Source organism: Megalobrama amblycephala, linkage group LG18 (genome assembly GCF_018812025.1).
Source record: "Megalobrama amblycephala isolate DHTTF-2021 linkage group LG18, ASM1881202v1, whole genome shotgun sequence".
In the NCBI taxonomy this organism is placed as follows: domain Eukaryota; kingdom Metazoa; phylum Chordata; class Actinopteri; order Cypriniformes; family Xenocyprididae; genus Megalobrama; species Megalobrama amblycephala.
Window position 1 is genome coordinate 17,264,913 of NC_063061.1, and position 23,534 is coordinate 17,288,446.

The 23,534-nt window shown below is 37.3% G+C and overlaps 1 protein-coding gene across 1 annotated transcript; it reads right to left on the reverse strand.

Moving 5' to 3' along the window:
- Positions 1-988: 988 nt before the first annotated feature.
- On the reverse strand, positions 989-22,943 carry phka1b (phosphorylase kinase, alpha 1b (muscle)). The gene is made up of 32 exons (XM_048166700.1): positions 22,770-22,943; positions 20,741-20,899; positions 20,423-20,470; positions 16,507-16,675; positions 16,336-16,418; positions 16,176-16,256; positions 15,950-16,048; positions 15,688-15,834; positions 14,278-14,331; positions 14,052-14,174; positions 13,873-13,968; positions 13,606-13,713; positions 11,415-11,493; positions 11,149-11,283; positions 10,614-10,723; positions 10,369-10,513; positions 10,203-10,281; positions 10,048-10,118; positions 9,212-9,373; positions 9,047-9,123; positions 6,702-6,847; positions 6,432-6,585; positions 6,246-6,325; positions 6,099-6,177; positions 5,892-6,021; positions 3,680-3,781; positions 3,480-3,595; positions 3,350-3,394; positions 3,099-3,260; positions 2,959-3,012; positions 1,408-1,608; positions 989-1,251 (listed from the first exon to the last, which is right to left on the reverse strand). Exons 1-32 carry the CDS (start codon positions 22,845-22,847, stop codon positions 1,078-1,080), a joined length of 3,546 nt encoding a protein of 1,181 aa, XP_048022657.1. The 5' UTR covers positions 22,848-22,943; the 3' UTR covers positions 989-1,077.
- Positions 22,944-23,534: the final 591 nt, after the last annotated feature.

The following is a 23,534-nucleotide window of genomic DNA, read 5'->3' on the forward strand; positions in this document are numbered from 1 at the left end:
AATGCAGTCAAGTAGAGAGTAAAAGTTGCTAATATCTTTGATACTCAGTAAAACTACTCAAATACTTTACACCACTGCAAAAGTAGCACACTTCGCATTTAACTTGCCTTGTTCGCAAAAGACAAAACAAAAATTTCACAAAAGATTTCTCACAAAAATGTCTACAAAGATCAATAATACCTCAATATCTACATTTAAAGGATTAGTTCACTTCAGAATTAAAATTTCCTGATAATTTACTCACCCCCATGTCATCCAAGATGTTTCTTTCTTCAGTCAAAAAGTTTTTCTCCATATAGTGGACTTCAACGGCTACCAAGGGTTGAAGGTCCAAATTGCAGTTTCAATGCAGCTTCAAAGGGCTCTACACGATCCCAGATAAGAAATCAGGGTCTTGTCTAGCGAAACGATCAGTAATTTTCTAAAAATATAAAAAATAAAATAATATACTTCTTAACCACAAATGCTCGTCTTGCACTGCTCTGCGATGCGCCACACGTTATGTGATCACGTTGAAAATTCACGTGTGACGTAGGTGGAAGTACTTTGATAGGGCGAAGAACATCTCATTTTCTCCTCCAACTTCAAAATCGTCCAACATCGTTGTTTTACCTTTTTTTTTGTAAAGGCCGTTTGCATGTTCGCTTTGTAAACACTGGCTTGGTACTTCCACCTATGTCACTTGTGACCTTTCCAATGTCATTACGTCATGCGTGGTGCATCACAGAACAGTGCAACAGAGCATTTGTGGTTAAAAAGTATATAATTTAAAAAAATTTTTTTAGAAAATGGCCAATGGTTTCACTAGATAAGAACCTTATTCCTTGGCTGGGATCGTGTAGAGCCCTTTGAAGCTGCATTGAAACTGCAATTTGGACCTTCAACACGTTGGTAGCCGTTGAAGTCCACCATATGGAGAAAAATCCTTAAATATTTCCATCAAAAAACTTAATTTCTTTTCGACTGAAGAAAGAAAGACATAGACATCTTGGATGACATGGGGGAGAGTAAATTATCAGAAAATGTTAATTCTGAAGAGAACTAATCCTTTAAAATGTGATAATTCAGTCTGGAGCTTCATTGAAGGGCACAAGCTCCACTGGGAAGAAAGTCTTCAACATAGCTAGCCACTGCTTTAGAAAGGTAGGTCATGCTTCCAAAGCGGCCACTAGGAGCACTGTCATAGAGCAGCCTGCAGATGCCAGACATGTGATCTCTCTCAAGGAGACTTTCATCAGCACCCAGATCTTTCTGCAGAAACAGAATTCAGTCATTAATGTTAATGACTCCATGAAATCCCTGTGCAAATGCAGTTTCCTTTGCTATTGCTAGTCAGTTGCATGTGATAATATTGCAATATTGCACTGCAAAATAAGGAATATAAAGAACCCTCCTCAAGGAGCTAACCTGATCATTGTAGAACATGTCACTGGCCATTTGTACAATCCTCTCCACCTGAATGACACCACCCAAACTCTGGACGTCCACCTCAGCCAACATGGTCAGAACCAGGATGGCCTCCACCAACAACTGCCGGTATTCAGGCTGAGGAACGCGGTTCAGCACCGTCTCCACATGTACGGCAAACTTTATTTCACCGGGAGTCATCTAGAAATGGTACTATTTTATTATCATTCTGTGAATTTAAGACTAAAATATCACTGCATTTTTTGGCTTTAAAGGATTAGTTCACTTCAGAATTAAATTGTCCTGATAATTTACTCACCCCCATGACATCCAAGATGTTTTTGTCTTTCTTTCTTCAACTCCATATCATTTTCTCCTCCAACTTCAAAATCATCCAACATTGTTGTTTTACCTTTTTTTTGTAAAGGGTGTTTCAATGCAAGATGAGCTTTTGTAGTTAAAAAGTATACAAACTTTAATTTTTTTTTTTTAGAAAATGACCGATCGTTTCACTAGACAAGACCCTTATTCCTCGTCTGGTATCGTTTAAAGCCCTTTGAAGCTGCACTGAAACTGTAATTTTGACCTTCAACCCATTGTACCCTATTGAAGTCCACTATATGGAGAAAAATCCTGGAATGTTTTCCTCAAAAATCTTAATTTCTTTTCGACCGAAAGGGTTAGTTCACCCAAAAGTGAAAATAATGTCATTTATTACTCACCCTCATGCCGTTCCACACCTAGACCTTCGTTAATCTTCGGAACACAAATTAAGATATTTTTGTTGAAATCCGATGGCTCAGTGAGGCCTCCATAGGGAGCAATGACATTTCCTCTCTCAAGATCCATTAATGTACTAAAAACATATTTAAATCGGTTCATGTGAGTACAGTGGTTCAATATTAATATTATAAAGCAATGAGAATATTTTTGGTGCGCCAAAAACAAAATAACGACTTATATAGTGATGGCCGATTTCAAAACAATGCTTCAGGAAGTTTCGGAGCATTATGATTCTTCTGTGTTGAATCATGATTCGGATCGCTTGTCAAACTGCTGAAATCACGTGACTTTGGCACTCCGAACCGCTGATTCGACACACTGATTCATTTGTGCTCCGAAGCTTCATGAAGCAGTGTTTTGAAATCGGCCATCACTATATAAATCGTTATTATGGGTTTTTTTGGCGCACCAAAAATATTCTCGTCGCTTTATAATATTAATATTGAACCACTGTACTCACATGAACTGATTTAAATATGTTTTTAGAACTTTTTTTTGGATCTTGAGAGAGGAAATGTCATTGCTGGCTATGGAGGCCTCACTGAACCATCGGATTTCAACTAAAATATCTTAATTTGTGTTCTGAAGATGAACGAAGGTCTTATGGGTGTGGAACGGCATGAGGGTGAGTAATAAATGACAGAATTTTCATTTTTAGGTGAATTAACCCTAAAGAAAGAAAGACATAAACATCTTGGATGACATGGGGGTGTGTAAATTATCAGGAAATTTTAATTCTGAAGTGAACTAATCCTTTAAGTTGTTTACCTCTCTTGTGGTTGAGGATGGAAGTACAAAGCCCTCAATGGACAGCCCATGACACTGTTAATTACAAGAAAGGAAAGCAAATTTGAAGCATAAGCTTGACAAACACGGCCTCGGCACTCATTGTAATGTGTCCCACTCACCTTCTGCAGAATCTTCCAGACGTTCTGATAGAATCCAACAGGGACTCTGTTGAGAGCTCCATCTAGACGTCTGCGCCGAAGCCACTGGCCATGTCTGCTGTCACGCACCAACATGGCTCCTAATGATCCTTGAAATGACTCGATGGATGGAATTCTGTATCTCTGGAAAACAATCAGATTAATAACACTTATAAAGACATAGCTCAAGCTTGGAAAAAAAGTAAAGGCATGTTTGCCTGTGACCCACTTACCCCTGATTCAATGTTTCCAATATCCAGTGAATGGACGGACACAAACTAAAGGACACAGAAAAAGTGGCTGGTGTTAATCTACTGCAATTAGACTGAGACAAAACCATCCTAATCCCAAGCATTTTCTCACCAGTTTGATATCACCACCTTGTTTACTTGCAACTTTCACTTCGGTTTTGGTGGAGCTGGTTTTGCTCTTATCCTGGATACTGACTGCAGAGCTGACCACATTTCCTGTTGAGCGCACTGGTACAAATATACAAATGATAAATGCAAATTCACAGGCCTAATGAGTGAAGTATGATGCTGGCAATGGATGAATATATTTACCACTTTTTTGAACTCCAAACTCTTTGCCACTGAGAATGTGAAGCAGCAGGTTCTTCATCTCAGATGGGCTCATATTCATCAAACTCTCTGTAGCCTCCTCACCTAAAAAAATGATTGATGTGTTTCTCTATGGCTTGGACTAAAATAATATATACTAGGGTTGTCAACTGATTCAAACATTGATTTAATTACATGGTAAATTTAATTAATCTTACATACACTGCCGTTCAGACGTTTTGGGTCAGTACATTAAGAAATTAATACTTACATTCAGCAAGAATGCAATAAATGAATCAAAAGTGACTGTAAAACCACTTATAATGTTACAAAAGATTTCCATTTCAAATAATTACTGTTCTTTTGAACTTTCTATTCATCAAAGAACTTTCCATTCATTTCAGCTTTGCCATCACAGGAATAAATTACATTTTAAAATAATTTCGCCTGTTAACTGTCCATGTCCTTGTACCCTATCACACATTTTAGTAATCATCATAAATTAGGTATAATTCCAAAGCTCAAAATTCATCCTGTGAAAACCATTTTACATTCAAACATGGAAGCTACTTTAAAACCTTTCAGCAGGCTCAGTTTTTGTTATATCAACTTGGTTAGACATGTAGCTTTGATTTTCTAGCAATTTTAGTCCAGATTATTTTGTAAAATATGTATGGTATAAAATTATATATATATATATATATATATATATATATATATATATATATATATATATATATATATATATATATATATATGTTTAGTTCAGTAAATTCAACTTCTTTTAATAACTTTTTTTTTTTATAATAGTATGTAATAATATGAGTGTCTTCTTTAAAATAAACCAACCTTAGGTCTGTATTTCAAAACATTCATGAATTACAACCATTTAGGTTCAGATCTATGCTCAAAAAGGATTAAATAGAAAACATTATTTTATATTGCAATAATATTTCACAATATTACTATTTTACTGAATTTGTAATCAAATAAATGCAGCCTAGATGAGTATAAGTGACAAACTATAGTGAATATCAATATTTGTTAAGAAATCCTCCAATTGAAGATATTGTAAGTGAACGGACATTACAAAAAGTGGCTTTAGAAATCCATATATTGTTTTATTTCCATATCACTAAACATTGACCCTATCACTGGCTTCTTTTAAAGGTGCCCTAGATTCAAAAATTGAATTTACCTCGGCATAGTTGAATAACAAGAGTTCAGTACATGGAAAAGTCTCAGACTCCATTGTTTCCTCTTTCTTATGTAAATATCATTTGTTTAAAAGACCTCCGAAGAACAGGCGAATCTCAACATAACACCGACTGTTACGTAACAGTCGGGGTGTACGCCCCCAATATTTGCATATGCCAGCCCATGTTCCCAACATTATGAAAGGCATTAGACAAGGGCAGCCAGTATTAACGTCTGGATGTGCACAGCTGAATCAACAGACTAGGTAAGCAAGCAAGGACAACAGCGAAAAACGGCAGATGGAGCGATAATAACTGACATGATCCATAATATCATGATATTTTTAGTGATATTTGTAAATTGTCTTTCTAAATGTTTCGTTAGCATGTTGCTAATGTACTGTTAAATGTGGTTAAAGTTACCATCGTTTCTTACTGTATTCACGGAGACAAGAGCCGTCGCTATTTTCATTTTTAGACACTTGCAGTCTGTATAATTCATAAACACAACTTCATTCTTTATAAATCTCTCCAACAGTGTAGCATTAGCCGTTAGCCACGGAGCATAGCCTCAAACTCATTCAGAATCAATGTAAACATCAAAATAAACACTGTACTTACGCGATTAGACATGCTGCATGACGGACAATTTGTAAAGATCCATTTTGAGGGTTATATTAGCTGTGTGAACTTTTTTTATGTTGTTTAAGTCAAGCGCGAGCTCTTGGGGCGTGGAGCACGAGATTTAAAGGGCCACACACCCTGAATCGGCTCATTTCTAATTATGCCCCAAAATAGGCAGTTAAAAAAATGAATAAAAAAAAATCTATGGGGTATTTTGAGCTGAAACTTCACAGACACATTCAGGGGACACCTTAGACTTATATTACATCTTGTAAAAAAAAGTTCTAGGGCACCTTTAATCACATTATTTTTATACTTTATTGTAATAAATATTAAATAAATAAGAATAAACAAAATTGTTTACTTGAGTTTTAATGAAACAGGATCTGAGATACCTGAACAGCTGAGCGACTGGGCGAGCTCAGTGACCATGACCTGAAGAATGAGGCCAATGCGGAGGCGGAACATTTCACTGAAGATTTTCGGCTGGGTTCGAATGATCATACCCAGAAACACCATTATCTCCTGCCAGGAGCATATACAAGTGTCAATGGAATTAAAACACACAAGGTTGAGATGTAGATCTGACCTTTAGCTCTAACCTGAGTGAGAATGGTGATGGTGAGGTTGTTCTCACTAGCCTCATCGATCAGCCTTGCCAGCTTGTCTGGAGGCATAGGACTACAGAGAGACAGAGATTGTAGTATGAACAGGTAAACGAGAATGTGAAGATATCTGTGTATACTCACGCTGAGATAGTTTTCTCTCTTGGCTCAGGAGGAAGGCCAACTGTTAGATGTTTCTGATGAATTAGCAAATCTGAGCATGCCTGTTAATGGAAAACATTCAATAACTACATTCTGAGAACATTTTATTTAATTTACACAAAGACACAGGAAATCTGACATAATAATAGTGGCAGTGCTGATACTTACAGCATCCAGCTCTTCTACTTTCTTGCGTAGCATCCCGCAGATCATCCGAATGAGGCCCCAGTGTTTCAGGCTTCCTGCCTTTTCATACAAATCACTCAGTAGTCGTCTTACCATCCAACCTTTCCCATGTAGCTTGGTGTCCCAATCCATTCCCCTTATAACGGAAATCCCAACATCATTTAACCTCGTATAACCTCCACAGCCACAGTAGAGCTCTGTCCTAGGACAAAGATCTAACAAAACTCATCAAATAGTTTTGGCGATACTGACTTGTCTTTGAAGAGTATGTAGAGAATGTCAGCCTGATCCTGTAAGTTCTGACTTTGTTTCAGCATCTGCACTAGAGCTAGGTAGTCAATCCCACCATTGACGTCTCTGGGCAGGTTCACAGAATGAGGAGCCTGTGTCTCAGATATCTTTGCAGTGGAAAAAAGTCAGCTCATTGTGAGATGTGGACACAGTTCCAGAAAGCAATTTTCCCTTTCATTTTTTTCTATATAGATATTATTCAGAAAATAAATTCTTCAGATCTATTAATCTCTCCGAAATGAATCACAACATTACAGTGTTTTGAAGTAAAACAGTATTTGATCTGAATAAAGGCAAAGGTACCTAGCTGTTTACTTAAATTTAAGGTTGCAATCACAGAAACAATATACACCAATCAGGCATAACATTATGACCACTGACAGGTGAAGTGAATAACACTGATGATCTCTTCATCACGGCACCTGTTAGTGGGTGAGATATATTAGGCAGCAAGTGAATATTTTGTCCTCAAAGTTGATGTTAGAAGCAGGAAAAATGGGCAAGCGTAAGGATTTGAGCGAGTTTGACAAGGGCCAAATTGTGATGGCTAGACGACTGGATCAGAGCATCACCAAAACTGTAGCTCTTGTGGGGTGTTCCTGGTCTGCAGTGGTCTGTATCTATCAAAAGTGGTCCAAGGAAGAAACAGTGGTGAACCGGCGACAGGGTCATGGGTGGCCAAGGCTCATTGATGCCAAGGGGAGCAAAGGCTGGCCCGTGTGGTCCGATCCAACAGATGAGCTACTGTAGCTCAAATTGCTCAAGAAGTTAATGCTGGTTCTGATAGAAAAGTGTCAGAATACACAGTGCATCACAGTTTGTTGCGTATGGGGCTTCATAGCCGCAGACCAGTCAGGGTGTCCATGCTGACCCCTGTCCACCACTGAAAGCACCAACAGTGGGCATGTGAGCATCAGAACTGGAGCACAGAGCAATGGAAGAAGGTGACCTGGTCTGATGAATCACGTTCTTTTACATCACATGGATGGCTGGGTGTGTGTGTCGCTTACCTGGGGAACACATGGGACCAGGGTGCACTATGGGAAGAAGGCAAGCCATCGGAGGGAGTATGATGCTTTGGGTAATGTTCTGCTGGGAAACCTTGGGTCCTGCCATCCACGTGGATGTTACTTTGACACGTCTCACCTACCTAAGCATTGTTGCAGACCATGTACACCTTTTTATGGATACAGTATTCCCTGGTGGCTGTGGCCTCTTTCAGCAGGATAATGCACCCTGCCACAAAGCAAAAATGATTCAGGAATGGTTTGCACAACAATGAGTTTGAGGTGTTGACTTGGCCTCCAAATTTCCCAGATCTGTGGGATGTGCTGAACAAACAAGTCCGATCCATGGAGGCCCCACCTGCAACTTACAGGACTTAAAGGATCTGCTGCTAACATCTTGGTGCCAGATACCACAGCACACCTTCAGGGGTCTAGAGGAGTCCATGCCTCGACAGGTCAGGGCTGTTTTGGCAGCAAAAAAAGGGACCAACACAATATTAGGAAGGTGGTCATAATGTTATGCCTGATCAGTGTACAATTACCAAACAACCACTAAATTATATTTTAAATTATTGCTAAAAACAGTTTTCTCCATGTAGAAATAAATGAAATGTTTACTTCTGGAAACTGACTGAAGAAAAAAAAATATCAAGCATACTTTTATGAAGAGAAGAGACTGTTCTGATTGATTGTTCTAATTATTATTTAAAGGTGCTAAAGAGGATCTTTTCGTCAACTGAGAAACCAAAGACTGTTACTGAGTTTTTGAAATGAGCGCATGCTCAAGAACAACCCCCCTCCTTCACAGCTCATTTCAAGGGAACGCCTCCCAAAACTCGTAAACACTCGTATTGGAACACGAGTGTTTACCACCGGCATTCGCTGTGTTGTGTAAGTGGATTCATTATGTCGGACTCACCGCAGGTAACTCATAATCTGCAGTTGTTACTCCTGTCTCCTGACAAAAACATTGCATGCGGCGCCTGTAGAGTGTGGAAAGTTACTGGAGCGCGCAGCCGCGCTCGTCTCTCACAAGGAACGTCACGGCAGTGATTGACAAGCCAGAGGGCCAATCGTTTACGCGATGATCGCGTAAACGATTGGCTGATGTTTTTAAGGCCTTACCTCGTGCACAGATGATGTATATTAATATTATTCCTTTCAGTGCACCTAATAAATAGTCTTTTATCAGTTAGTAAAGACAGTTTCAAGTAATATTGCAAAAATGTATAAAACAAAACATCCTCTTTAGCACCTTTAAATGTTCACAGTAAATGCCAGTAATTTAGTGTTATCTACCTTTCCTTTGTTATCCAGCAAATTAAGGTTTGGTGCTGGCGAACGGAAAAGTTTAGTTGGAAGGTACATGTGCACATCTGCGGGGAGGTCAAAATAAAATCATTAATTATTTCTGAGCATTGCAAAGGAAAAATGAATGTCTAAAAAGCCCCAATCTGAACTCACTGTGTATATTGAGCTCTCTGGCTTTGTGCACCAGAGACACCATTTCCCGTGTCTTTTTGGCAGCTGCCCTGAAGCGGCTGAGGCCTCCTTTAGTGGCACTAATGGGACTTTGCTGAGGAACTGCCAGTAACTGGTCCAGATACACAGCCAGGTCATCCACCTCTGCACACACACACACACACACACACACACACACAATTAAATAAAAGCCTCAGAGGGTTGAGCACGTCTTCTGTCACTTTTGAGATGAGATTGAATATTTCACCACATGTGTCAATATATAAAATCTATGACAGCAGTTACTGCTCTGTCAGAAAATTGCTTCTCAATCCACCCATGCAGGTAGGCAAACTGTCTTACAGAGTGACTGTCAACCGCAAGCCACACATTTCAACATAAAATGTCATGCAGAAAAGGAAAAAACTGCAAGTCAACAGCCAACAAACCCCAGACAGCTGACTTAACCCTCCAAACAAGAAGGTTTGTCGGTAATCTTTCACGTAAGAACAGTGATTAAGTGACTACTCTCAAGATTTGAAGTATACTACAAATGCAAAATCAAGACAATTAAGCACACTTCGTTTTCACAAGTTCACCCAAAAACGAAAATTTCTTCTGTGGAACACAAACCAAAATATTATATATATAAATTTTTAAAGTCAGCAGCTACAATGGACCAGTAAGACATTTTACAAATACATTCTTTTGTGTTCAACAGAAGAAAGAAAGGCATTTTTCTTATTTTTGGATGAATTATCCCTTTGGTTTTAGTCTTTTCAAAATAAACAAAACAACAAAAGTTGGTTAAACGTGCTGCTAGCTGGTGGCTCACTTACCACAGTCCATAAATGTAAGATGGGCACAACAGGAGGTGTCAAGAAAATCAGAAAGTTTCCCAGTCTTAACCCTTGAAATGTAAAACTTTTTTGATTTTGGGCTGCTTCAGGTATGTAACAAATATTACAAGTGCTGACCTCTTTAAATACATTACCTTGCTCCTCCAAAGTAACCATCCTGTAGTTTTTTCAAGGTTGCCAAAACGGCAGGATCAATGTGTTTGTGGTCATCAGCTGCGAAGGACAAAAACTAAATAAGTCTTTCAGAATAAGAAAGCTGCTTTCTGCATATCAAGGGCGTTAAGTATTTTTTTCACTCACTGAGCATGCTATGTGAAATTGGGAAAGTTACTGTGGGTCGGCCGGTCATCCTCCAACGAGAGCAGAGATAGGAGATGTCGATACGGAGCATCTCCACAATCATGTGATTGTCCAGGGCCAGATAAAACTCATGATGGTCTACAAACTGCAGATTCGATCAGGAACAGAACTAGAAAATTAACTGAATTGATACTAAATATTCAAAAAGATACCAACAGCAAATTTGAATTGACATGCTGACCTACTTGGGGTGTGAAGGTGAAGATGGTGTTGCGAATAATGTAGAATTTTGATGTTCCCAGCACACCAATTCGCCGGTATGGCCGCCCAGTCAGTCCCAGCCTTTGGTTACGCCCTGAAAAAAAGACCACAATATAGTAAAATCCTTCAGTCTCTGTTTGTATTTTGCATCTCTCTTGCTTAAATGACATTGCATCCCTTTCATATAATAAATGTGGTCAGGGACCAGCTTATTAAGCTCAAAAAGGCACCACAAAAGCATCATAAAAGTATTCCATACTATTTGTGCATTATATATATATATATATATATATATATATTATAAGTCTTCTGAAGCCATTTGGAAACTTTGTGTGTTAAACAGAGAAACAGACTGAAATTGAAGTCATTGTTTATTGAAAATATTTCTATGGTCACCATTCATTTTCATTCACTTTCAACTTCCATTTGTTCTACCAAAGTTTGGAATAACATAAAGGTGAGTAAATGATGATATTATTTTTATTTTTGCATTAACAATCCCTTCCACCCTGAGTTCACCTAGTCTGGCATAGATGTGACTGAGTACTCTGGAGGGCTGAACCCGGATTGGGTGAACGTCCTCCAGGGTTTCTGAGTCAATGCCATGGCTCTGCAGGAGCTGTTTAATCTCGTCGCTTTCTGCCAGGATAGACACTGAACACACAAGAATGGAGAACAGCCAGTGTAAATATGGTGAGATAGAATATTTATGTAATAGATTCAATGTCAAACAGTCTAAATTGATTAACCGAGTTTTAGCTACTGTCAAACACTGTAGGTATTACCTTGAACCACAACATCAGGCTTGGGAATAGTGGAGAGGCGTCTATTGAGAGGATCAATTTCTCCAGCAGCTAAAAAACCCTATAAAGTCAAAAACGACAATATTTCACATATACACCGTGTGCAGAATTATTAGGCAAGTTGATTTTCTGATCATATTTTTTTTCCAAGCACATTTTACCAATTCCAAATCACATCAAACTTAAAAACTAGAGAAGTGATAAGACTTTAGAAGTGATATATAACTGTTCATGAAGGCTGGAAATGTAAAACACCATATATTTAGGTGTGCATAATTATTAGGCAGGTTTTATTTTACAGGCAAAATTAGCCAAAAAAAAAATAGATTTAACTGACTGAAAAGTAAAAAATTATTAAATGCTTATGAGAAGGATGCAATACTAGAAATTCCAAAGTTAAGGCATGACCAATGGACAGCAAAACACTCATTGGGTCAGCAGGGTCAGACAAAAACAGGTGGAGAAGAAAAGACACATGTTAACTGCAAAATAATTAAGAATTAAGGTGAAGAATTGAGTGTGAAACCATCATGAACCCTTTAGTCTCCAGTGCCACCACCAGTGCCAACTACCTGGAGTTTCCAGAAGTGCAAGGTGTCAGGATCTCAGAGACTTAGGTTTGGTTAGCTAAAAAATTACCCCCACTTAATAAGAATCACAAGCTGAAGTGTTGTAAAATACATGAACACTGTTTTTTTTATTGAGAGTGTCTCTTAAAGGACCAGCAACACATCCTCTTGTACCACTGTTTGAAGAACTTATCTTCCAGAATCTGGCAGTAAGGTGTGGGAGTTCACTTTTAGTCCATCTCCTATGTCTTGCAGATATGGAATAAAAACAATCTTCCAAAACTTATTGCAAGATTCTGGAAGATAAATTCTTCAAACAGTGGTACAAGAGGATGTGGTCCTTCAAGAGTCACTCTCAATCTGTCTGGTCCATAGTTGTTCTGGCTTCGCCTTGGACTTCCAGGCCTCCAGGGCTGTGCCTCAACCCTCCACCATCTGGCTCCACTGGGCTCTGCCTTCCTTCCGTTCCAGCATTGTCCTCACTCCCACCCGCTCTGCCCCAGTCTGCTGAGCCCCCGTCTCCACCTTGATCCCACGAGCATGCAACACCTCTTTGGCCCTCCAAGCTTACGGTGTCACCCCAGGTCTTTATCTCTTCAGCTCGGCCTGGGTCTCAACCCCTCCTGGCTCCACCGCAGTCCGTAGGGCTCCTGGCTTCACCCTGGCTCCTCCCTCCATCGGTTCTGCCATGGTCCTTCGTCCTTATGGCTCTGCTCTGGGTCACTCCCTAGCTCTTTCCTCCATCATCTCCTCCCTGGTTCCTCCCTCATGGTCTCCCCCATGGACTCTTCTTCCCATTCCCCCATGGACTCTTCCCCCTGCCCCTCCTCCAATGAACTTTGTTTCTGTTTTTCCACCTCCCTCCACTAAGGTGCAGTTTCTGTTCACAGGGTGAGGATGCACCTTCCGGTTACGTTTTATGGACTTTTAGTTTGTATCCCCTTGTTTTCCTGTGTTCTCCTCCTGTTCCCGCTCTTGATTTGTTGTCATGGTTACTAATTATGTTGCATACCTGGTTCTGGTTTAGTATGTCATATAAATTAGAGTTTAGTTCTGTCCATTGTCCCGTATTGTCTTTGAGTTTAAGCCAAAGCTGTTACGTTTTGTACTCCTGTGATTCCTGTATTTTTGTTTATCTTCTTTGTTTTGTTTATTAATAAAGTTTTTAAGGCTGATATTAAGATCCACCTCTCCCTGCTCCTCCATCATCTTTGTCTGCCTTGCCCAACAAGACACTTATGTTCATCAAGGCTGCATTTATTTAATCAAAAATATAGTAAAAAACAGTGATATTATTACTTTTTTACATTTTTCTATTTTATAAACATATATATTAAATATATTACATATTAAATTATGTATTTTTTTCATTTTATGCATCTCAATTTAATTTAATTTAATCAAATTTTTAAATGTATGTATTTATGTATGTCTGATATAGACAAATCAATTGAACTATATTAATGAAGTTAATAAGATAAATTAGTTGAAACAGGTGCATTTCATAAGAGAGACAAAATGTGCAGGGGCCCTCCAGGAACAGATTGAGAAACACTGCAGTACAGCATTACCATTTAGAGCGATTTTTGTGGAATTTACTGTACCTCTGCCAGCAGGTTACCCAATATGTACAGAGACTGGCCCCATTTCAGTGGACACTTGCCTAGTGGCACTCTCTCCACTGTGTGAGGATTAACATACTCTTCATCAACCTAGATGAAATGACACATACAGGGTGAAAGTCCATTTTCCTTTGGAATAACCCACAAAGAATTACTCAACCAGGAATCTCGCTTTAGGTGTTTCGTAACAGTACAAAATCTACTGATTTAGTATTAAGAGAAAAATATCTAAATGTGTCCAGATTGTACCTTATCTGGAGGAACACTATAAAGCTCAGGGACCAAACGTAATCCATTCTTCCCTCTGATGAGAATGCCATCTAAAGCATCTCTGTACTCCTGAACCTAAATAAGAGAGGAACAAGCAAGAGAGGATTGTTTTCTGAAGAATAGTCAGGTATTTATTGTCTATAGTGTATTGTCTGTACCTGTTCTGGACTGTTGATAAAAATGCCATCCAGGATGAGGTATGTCCAGAATAGTGGCCATTCACACTCTATGTTCTCAAAGAGCTTCAGCTCTGATGACTCGTAGTACAATCGATTCGGGTCCTTAGAAATGAATGTGTGAATAAGCTCCAAATGCTCATACAAAAGACAACCACACACATAGACATGACATATTGTCTCACAAATTGTTCAAGCACGGTTTTACCTCTCGGGGAGTTTTGTGTCCATCTCTAAGAAAGCGACAGCATCCATATCTGCCCTATGAGACAGTACAGGGGTAAATAAACACTGTAAAATTAAGTGTTCGCGCAACTTTAAAAAAACAATTAATACATTTTTTAAAATTACTTAATTTAATAAGTTTAAAAAAATAATTAATAACAAATCATAAATATATAATTTATATATTTAATGTAATTTTTATTTATTTTTATTTGTTTAATTATTATGTCAATATCTTCACTGAACTTCAAATGTCAAGATATCACTATTTAGATGGAAAAAAAGATTTCCTAAATTGTTTCCACAGTACTCTGATTTTCCCCCCCAATTTTTAAATTTAAATGTCCAGAATTGTTTCATTTCATGTTTTCCCGAATAAATGTACATGTCATTAAGGAGCAAAATGCTTGTTGTCTTAAACTATCAACAAAGTACGGAAGAGGATTAGGGCCAAGCAATAATAAAAATAAAAAAAATCTCGAGATTAAAGTTGTTAAATTTCGAGAAAAAACTCGTTAAATTTCGAGAAAAAAGTCTAGATAAAATGTTGAGAATAAACTCATTAAATTACGAGAAAAAACCCCGTTAAATTTCGAGAAAAAAGTCGAGATAAAATGTTGAGAATAAACTTGATTACGAGAAAGAAGTCAAGATAAAATGTTGAGAATAAACTCGTTAAATTACGAGAAAAAACCCCGTTAAATTTCGAGAAAAAAGTCGAGATAAAATGTTGAGAATAAACTTGATTACGAGAAAAAAGTCGAGATAAAATGTTGAGAATAAACTCGTTAAATTACGAGAAAAAACCCCGTTAAATTCAGAGAAAAAAGTCGAGATAAAATGTTGAGAATAAACTCGTTAAATTACGAGAAAAAAACTTGTTAAATTACGAGAACAAATTCGTTAAATTAAGAGAAAAATGTCGTTAAATTTCGAGAAAAAAGTCGAGATAAAATGTTGAGAATAAACTCATTAAATTATGAGAATAAAGTCATTAAATTACGAGAAAAAAGTTGTTAAATTATGAGAACAAATTCGTAATTTAACGACTTTTTTCTCATAATTTAATGACTTTACTCTCAACATTTTATCTCGACTTTTTTCTCGAAATTTAACGTGTTTTTTTCTCGTAATTTAACAAGTTTATTCTCAACATTTTATCTCGACTTTTTTCTCGAAATGTAATGAGTTTTTTCTCGAAATTGAACAACTTTAATCTCGAGATGGTTTTATTTTTTTATTATTGCTTGGCCCTAATCCTCTTCTGTAACAAAATCATATTCATATTCATGAGACAAAAATCATACAAAAAAAAAATGCTATAATGTCACACACTGACCTCAACACTTGGTACATGAAACACGTCAAGGGATTTATTGATATCCATATTCACCTGAAGTTTTGAAATGATTTCTTCTTTGGTGATATTAACAATATCAATGTCCTCAACTGCAAATGCTGGATAAGAGATGATGGACAGAACCCCAGCGTCCACCTCTTTGGATGTTGATGCCCTCGGCAGCATGGAGCTGAGAATAGACTATTGTAAAGGATCCAAAAAGAGAAAAACATTCAATTAGTTTCAGGAGGCTTGGAAGCTCTGAATAATATGGATGCTGTCTTCCCATGTGTGACATCATAAATGAGTTTATTACTTGGCAGTGCTGAATGTCATCAGCTAAAGCATGTACGACAGATTCTGGGCCACCCTTGGCACCAAAAAGGTTCAGTCCATCCAAGGCCTCCAAAGCTGCCTGAATAAACATGCAGCAAGAGGTCATGCTTTTTTATCACGAGGAGATCATTATTTGACACTTGTTAGACATGTGAAACCAATTCTTAACTGATTATGCAATTTATCAATAAAAAGCTAAATATTACCTTTGCCATTCCGATAGAGCTGACATTTATCTCAGGGATCCCTTTATTCGTCTTGTCTCCTCGTTCCCACATTCCAAAATCCTGAGGATCATTCCCAGTCTTAATACCCATGGAAAACCTAAGAAATCCTTCCGTATCAGAACAGCATTAAGGTTCTTACCGCCACTTTGTACGCAGATTCAATGTAAAAGATCAGATTCTGGACAGCGTCGACTTCATCACGTGTATAAACAATTTTCAGCCCTGCAAATAAAAAGTGGTGAAAATCTAGTATGCTGTTCCACACAAGCAAAAGATTTAGACACTTTTTTTGTGATAAGTTAAATTTGACCTGATGCTGTCATTTGGGCCAGGAAGAGCAGGAAGATGGAGGTAGCGTCCACCTGTAGATGACCCCATTCCTGATCACCAACTACAGTGGCACACGTTCCTGAATGGAACTTGGCATGAAGGCAATCGTTGGTGCTTTTGCTGTACTTGAACTTCTCCACCTTATCAAGCTGAAAGTTGAATACAGGATCAGAGTTACTGTACAGAAGGTTTCTGTTTGCTTCTGTGACCAAGGCTGGTTCACATGCAGCATCCTCCTTGAACACAACTGTAAATCATGTGACGTGAATGCAAGTGTTTAATTCTTGTTTACGATAGGCACAATATTCTTTATTTTGAACTATGCTTGCAGTGTATAAATTAATATTGTATATGCATGATTATAATAAGTGCGCATGCAAATCAATATTTTGAGCATTTTTCCTTCATTATTTTGCCTGCTTATGTCAGGATCCTGTGGTCTGTGTCATGTCTTTTATTTTGAAATTTGCCATTCATGTGTTCATTCATTTATAGTTTTGTCCATGGTCTTTGTTGTTCCTCTGTTCTTTGTAATTGGTTCCAAGTGTTCCTTGTTATCAATGTTTCAGTTTAATCATGTATCTAGCCTCACTCTTGTTTGTTCGCTTCCTCTGAAGTTCGTGATTTTATGTAGTTATTTGGATATATTTCATGTCATGTTTACCATGGTCAAGTCACAGTTTATGTATCATGTTTGAACCATTAATGTCTTTTATCTGCATTTAGATCCAGTAATCTTTCTGACTTTTGAGGCTGTGTTATCAGTCATCTCATTTACTTCAACTTACATTTCATATGCCAATGGCCAATAATCTGTATCAGCCAAAAAAAGCCAATTTTCACATTATCGGCTATCAGCCGATAGTTTAAAAACAAACAATAGTCAGGGCTGATATATCCTGTCAATCAAAAGAGGGCAGAAAATGCACTGCATTTGGGCTTTGTGTAAAGAAAATGCTAAGAAACCAGTTTGATGTTTAATATTAATAATAATTACATGAATTAATAACATTCAGAAAGTTACGCAATATTAATTTAATCTTCAGAATTTGATTAATGTGTAAATATTAATTTGAGTAATGTGTTTGTTTATAACTGATAACAGTTACTCTGAAACAAGTAAATGGAGAGAATAAAGTTTTTATTTGCATTTCTTTCAAAATATAATAATTAAAAATATAATGAATAATTACTAATTATAATGAAATTATCATTAATTTAAAAGAAGGTATCGTTATCGGTATCAACAGATATCATTCTGAATAATTGGCTATCGGTATTGGTGGAGAAATTTAGTATCGGCGCATCTCTAATATATAAATAATATGTATATATACAGTGCTCAGCGTAAATGAGTACACCCCCTTTGAAAAGTAACATTTTTTAAACAGTATCTTTTTCCTTTAAACAGACTTATCTGTTTTATCTCGGGACACTCATCCCAAGGTGACTAGAGAGTACATCAGCTTCAATTTGGATCCAGCCTCTTAAAAAGACCTCACCTTTGAAGAGACGGCGCCAACTCCTGCGAGGACTTCAGATGACGCAACATCTGGATCAGCATGCACATTCCCAAATTTCTATATATCCTAATTAGTGTTAATATGTAATTCATTATTTCCAGGAGCTCATTGCTTCTACCTTCAATTAAACTACTAACAGTGATTGTAAATTAAATTGCCTAAATTATTACATTGTTAGCTAACTGCATGGTTATATGTACATTTCTGAAACCACATTGGACAGTCACCGCCGATACCAGATTCTCTAAATTATAATGTTGAAAAGCGCTATACAAATAAATGTGAATTGAATTTAATTATCTCAATGAATACAAAAACGATTTCCAAAATTTGACAAGACATGAAAGTAAGGTTAATAATATAACTTAGAGAGGAAGTTTTACTCAGTTTTACTCAAATTAGGGTGATGCAAAAATGAGTACACCCCACAACAAAAACTACTTCATCTAGTACTTTGTATGGCCTCCATGATTTTTAATGACAGCACCAAGACAAGGCATGGAATGAACAAGTTGGCGACATTTTGCAACATCTATCTTATTCCATTCTTCAAGAATGACCTCTTTTAGAGACTGGATGCTGGATGGAGAGTGATGCTCAACTTGTCTCTTCAGAATTCCCCATAGGTGTTCGATTGGGTTCAGATCTGGAGCCACTGAATCACTTTCACCCTGTCCTTCTTCAGGAATCCAACAGTGGCCTTAGATGTGTGTTTAGGATCATTGTCATGTTGGAAAAGTGCACAACGACCAAGGGCACCGAGTGATGGTAGCATCTTCTCTTTCAGTATAGAGCGGTACATCTGTGACTTCATGATGCCATCAATGAAATGCAGCTCCCGACACCAGCAGCACTCATGCAGCCCCACATAAGGACACGGCCACCACCATGTTTCACTGTAGGCACCATGGATTTTTCTTTGTATTCCTCACCTTTGCGACGCCATACAGTTTTGAAGCCATCAGTTCCAAAAACATTTATCTTGGTCTCATCACTCCAGAGTACAGAGTTAGGGTGGCTTTTTTGTGCCTGAGCTTTAGGAGAGGCTTATTTTGTGGACGGCACCCATGCATGCCATTCCTCTGCAGTGTACGCCATATTGTGTCACGGGAAACAGTCAACCCAGTTTGGCTTTCTACTTCTTTAGATAACTGCAGTGAACTTGCATGCCGATTTTCTTCAACCCTTCTCATCAGAAGACGCTCCTGTCGAGGTGTTAACTTCCATGGATGACCTGGACCTTTTAACACCCTTTTATAGTCAACTGTCTGCTGGACACCTGTGTAATGAATAATTAAACTCACCTGTGGTTGAATTCTTGTTAAATTAGACATTTGTAGTCTAAAATTTAGCTTTGCTCCAGAGACTTTCAGTGGGGTGTACTCACTTTTGCAGTATCACATTTCAGTAACCTGGAGCCCACAATCTCTAATATAATTAATCAATAATGTGTATGTACATTAACCTGTTTGCTGTGATTAAAATATTTTTTTAGAATATGTATTTAGCCCATGTATATTTGTAATATTCTTTCTGCATTTAAAGAAACACACACACACACACACACACTTTGTTGTCAATAAGCCAGTAAAAATGAGAGTTGCGGTGACAATAGTCGAGCCAAGATTTTAAGAAGTCTTGTGTACAATCGCTAAGCACTGTAATGCACTCTAAACCTTAATGAGTTCAATACACTCTGAGAAAAAAATCATTGCCTCTGAGTAATTAAGTAATGTCTCAAAATGGTAATGGGGTTGCCATTGTGGTGAGGAGTGGAGACTGTGATTCAGGTCAGAAAGAAATGGTTTTATTAGACAAAACTTTTCAGAGCAAACTCAACTATATTCATGTTATTGATATATACTGATATTTACTGATTTTATAAAAACTAGCACACTAGCATGTTTGGGATCATGAGTTGGACAGAATGAAATGACATTCATAATGTTAAAAAAGATTTCTATTTCAAATAAATGCTGTAATTTTGTTCATCAAAGAATCCTGAAAAACTGGAGTAATGGCTGCCAGAAATTGACCATTGCCATCACAGGAAAAAATATATAAAAATAATATTTCATATTACTGTTTTTACTCTTTTTTTCCCTTTTTTGTATTTATTTATCAAATAAATGTAAATTGAGTGAGCATAAGAGACTTTCAAAAAAAAAAAAAGAAGATATTACTGACCCCAACTTTTGAATAGTAGTGTATGTTCTACTGCAAAGCAATTGCTTTTGCCATGAGAAAAATGATTTGAAATGATCCGTATACTTAGATTTACTGTCCAAAATGAGTCGGATTTGTTCAGATTCAATCAGAATCTTGAAATATTTATTGGCATATACTGGAATGAGATATGTTGTTTATCCATACCTGTCTCATCATACACTGCAGTAATCCTCGCATGAGTTTGACCACACTCTACAGAATGAGAAGAGAGAGAAAAAGAGGAAGAGAAAGAGAGCAGTGAGCCTTGACCGTGACCTTATCCTCTCCATCTGCTATGACCATGAAAGAAACATGAGCCAAATGATTTGCCCTCTGGCATTTTACATGGTCTCCCAGACACAAACACTAATGAGCAGAAAATATTAAATGTCTGGGACATGGGCAGACATGGTCTCCGATGCCCTTTGACAAAATTGTATAGTTTTGCTTGTATCTCAACTCACTATGTATGCATGAACCAACCTGCTCCAGTTCATAGGCTTTGGCTTTGTCTTCATCTCTGTCTGCATTCTTCCTGTAGGCCAGACTCAGAGCCCACACAGACAAGATGCAGTACACATTGTCTCTAACCCAGGCATGAGGTAACTTCTCATCTCCTGGGAGTAACCCTGTCACCGGATCCTGCAAAATATTACAAGAAACTATATATGTCAGTATCCTGAGGGTCTATCATACTAGAATTAATTATATTTATGTGATTTAAAGTCTCACCAATAGCCTGGCCAGTAACATTTAAAGCATTTAAATTCTATGTCTGTGATTTAAATGTTCTCTTTCATAATGAGTGATTTTACTTAAGGTCTTTCAAGGGTTAGTTCACCCAAAAATGAAATTTCTGTCATTAATTACTCACCCTCATGTCGTTCCACACGTAAGACCTTCGTTCATCTTCAGAACACAAATTAAGATATTTTTGATGGAATCCGAGAGGTATCTGACTCGTCCATTGAAAGCAATTTAAAGGTGCTGTAGAACATCTTTTCACAAGATGTAATATAAGTCTAAGGTGTCCCCTGAATGTGTCTGTGAAGTTTCAGCTTAAAATACCCCATAGATTTTTTTTTATTAATTTTTTTAACTGCCTATTTTGGGGCATCATTAACTATGCACCAATTCAGGCTGCGGCCCCTTTTTAATCTCTCGCTCCCTGCCCCCCCGAGCTCTCGACTATAAGTCCAGTTATACAGTGCATAAACAAAGTTCACACAGCTAATATAACCCTCAAATTGATCTTTACAAGATGTTCGTCATGCATACTGCATGAATGGATCGGATCATGTGAGTATAGTATTTATTTGGATGTTTACATTTGATTCTTAATGAGTTTGATCGTGCTCCGTGGCTAAAGCTAACATTACACACTGTTGGAGAGATTTATAAAGAATGAAGTTGTGTTTATGAATTATACAGATTGCAAGTGTTTAAAAATGAAAATAGCGATGGCTCTCTTGTCTCCGTGAATACAGTAAAAAACAATAGTAACTTTAACCACATTTAGCAGTACATTAGCAACATGCTAACGAAACATTTAGAAAGGCAATTTACAAATATCACTAAAAATATCATGTAATCATGGATCATGTCAGTTATTATCGCTCCATCTGCCATTTTTCGCTGTTGTTCTTGCTTGCTTACCTAGTCTGATGATTCAGCTGTGCACAGATCCAGACGTTAATACTGGCTGCCCTTGTGTAATGCCTCGATCATGGGCTGGCATATGCAAATATTGGGAGCGTACATATTAATGATCGCGACTGTTATGTAACAGTCGGTGTTATGTTGAGATTCGGTTGAACCACTGTAGTCACATCGACTGTTTTAACTATGTCTTGAACTAACCCATTAACTAACCCATTAAATTAATATTAATATTCTTGATAACCCAAATTCAAACTGTAAACTCTCTTGTGAAAATGAAGTGTGTTTAATTTAATTATTGAATGTGCCCATACTTAAAATCTTAAAACAAGTAACGACAAATAAAGCTTTCACTTTAAAAGACATTTTAAATAATTTTGTTGTGCTTAAAAGAAGTACATATAATTTGATGTGCTAACTAAAGGACATATAAAGTACCTGATTATAATTTTAACTGTAGTGTGTTATTCACCATTAAATGTTAAATGTACAACATTTATTACAAATGTATTTAAATACATGACAGAAGTTTCAATAGAAATTACATTAAAGTATATTTTGGTTATACTTTACAGTAAGGTTTCATTTGTTAGCATAAGTTAACTACATTATTTAACATGAACTAACCGTGAACAATACTTCTACAGCAGTTATTAATCTTAGTTAACGTTAATCTTAACATTTACTAACAGTTTCCACCTACGTGTATTATTTTTTTCCGTAATAAGTACATCTACTCTTTTTAAAATGATGCTAAAGTGTAGCCTACTTCTTTTTCACAAGGGCTGTTGCGATGTCAACACAGCACGGGCTGCTCCCGTATAATCAGTGAAAGTGAGATTTTTTGGCTCACCTGGTGACAGAGGATTGTCTGTTGCAAAGTTCTGGCATAGTTGTCGAGTTTCACTCCAGAATTACTGCGACTTCTCATTATAGTTGCTTTCTAAATGTAGTTTAGCTCTACAGTCTCATTAGCACTGTGTCTTAGCTGCCGGTGGACAAGTATCAAGTACCGTACATGTGAGGTAGGCAAATGTCAAAGACGAGTAGTTCAGTGGTATCTGTTACATCAGATGGCGTAACTGGTGTTGAGGTGCACCCTGTCTTATAGCTACAGGCACAATTTTTCATCCATGATTAAAATATAATAAAATCAATAATGTAAATTAAAACACATTTAAAAATAACATAACATATATAATGCAACACACTTAGATCAACAACTGTACCACTGACACGAAGAAGATGTAGCTTCTGTTGTTGTTTACAAAATGATTCAGCCTATTTAGATTCATTCACACCAATAGATTGCGAGTCAGGTTTATTTTTTTACTACACAAAAGTTACTTTTACAAGTAATGCATTACAATATTGCGTTACTCCCTAAAAAAAAGTAACTAATTGTGTTAGTTACTTTTTATGGAAAGTAATGTGTTGCGTTACTTTTGCGTTACTTTTTCACATCTGGGCTTGTTTGTTTGTTTGTTTTAATAACAAAAAAAAGTTGTTCTATTTTTGGCAAATGTAAAGACCTTTTCACACCATAGATAGGCCTAACTGAAAATAATAAACCTCAGGCTGAAGGAAATGCAAATTCACGCCTGTACAGTAGAGGGCG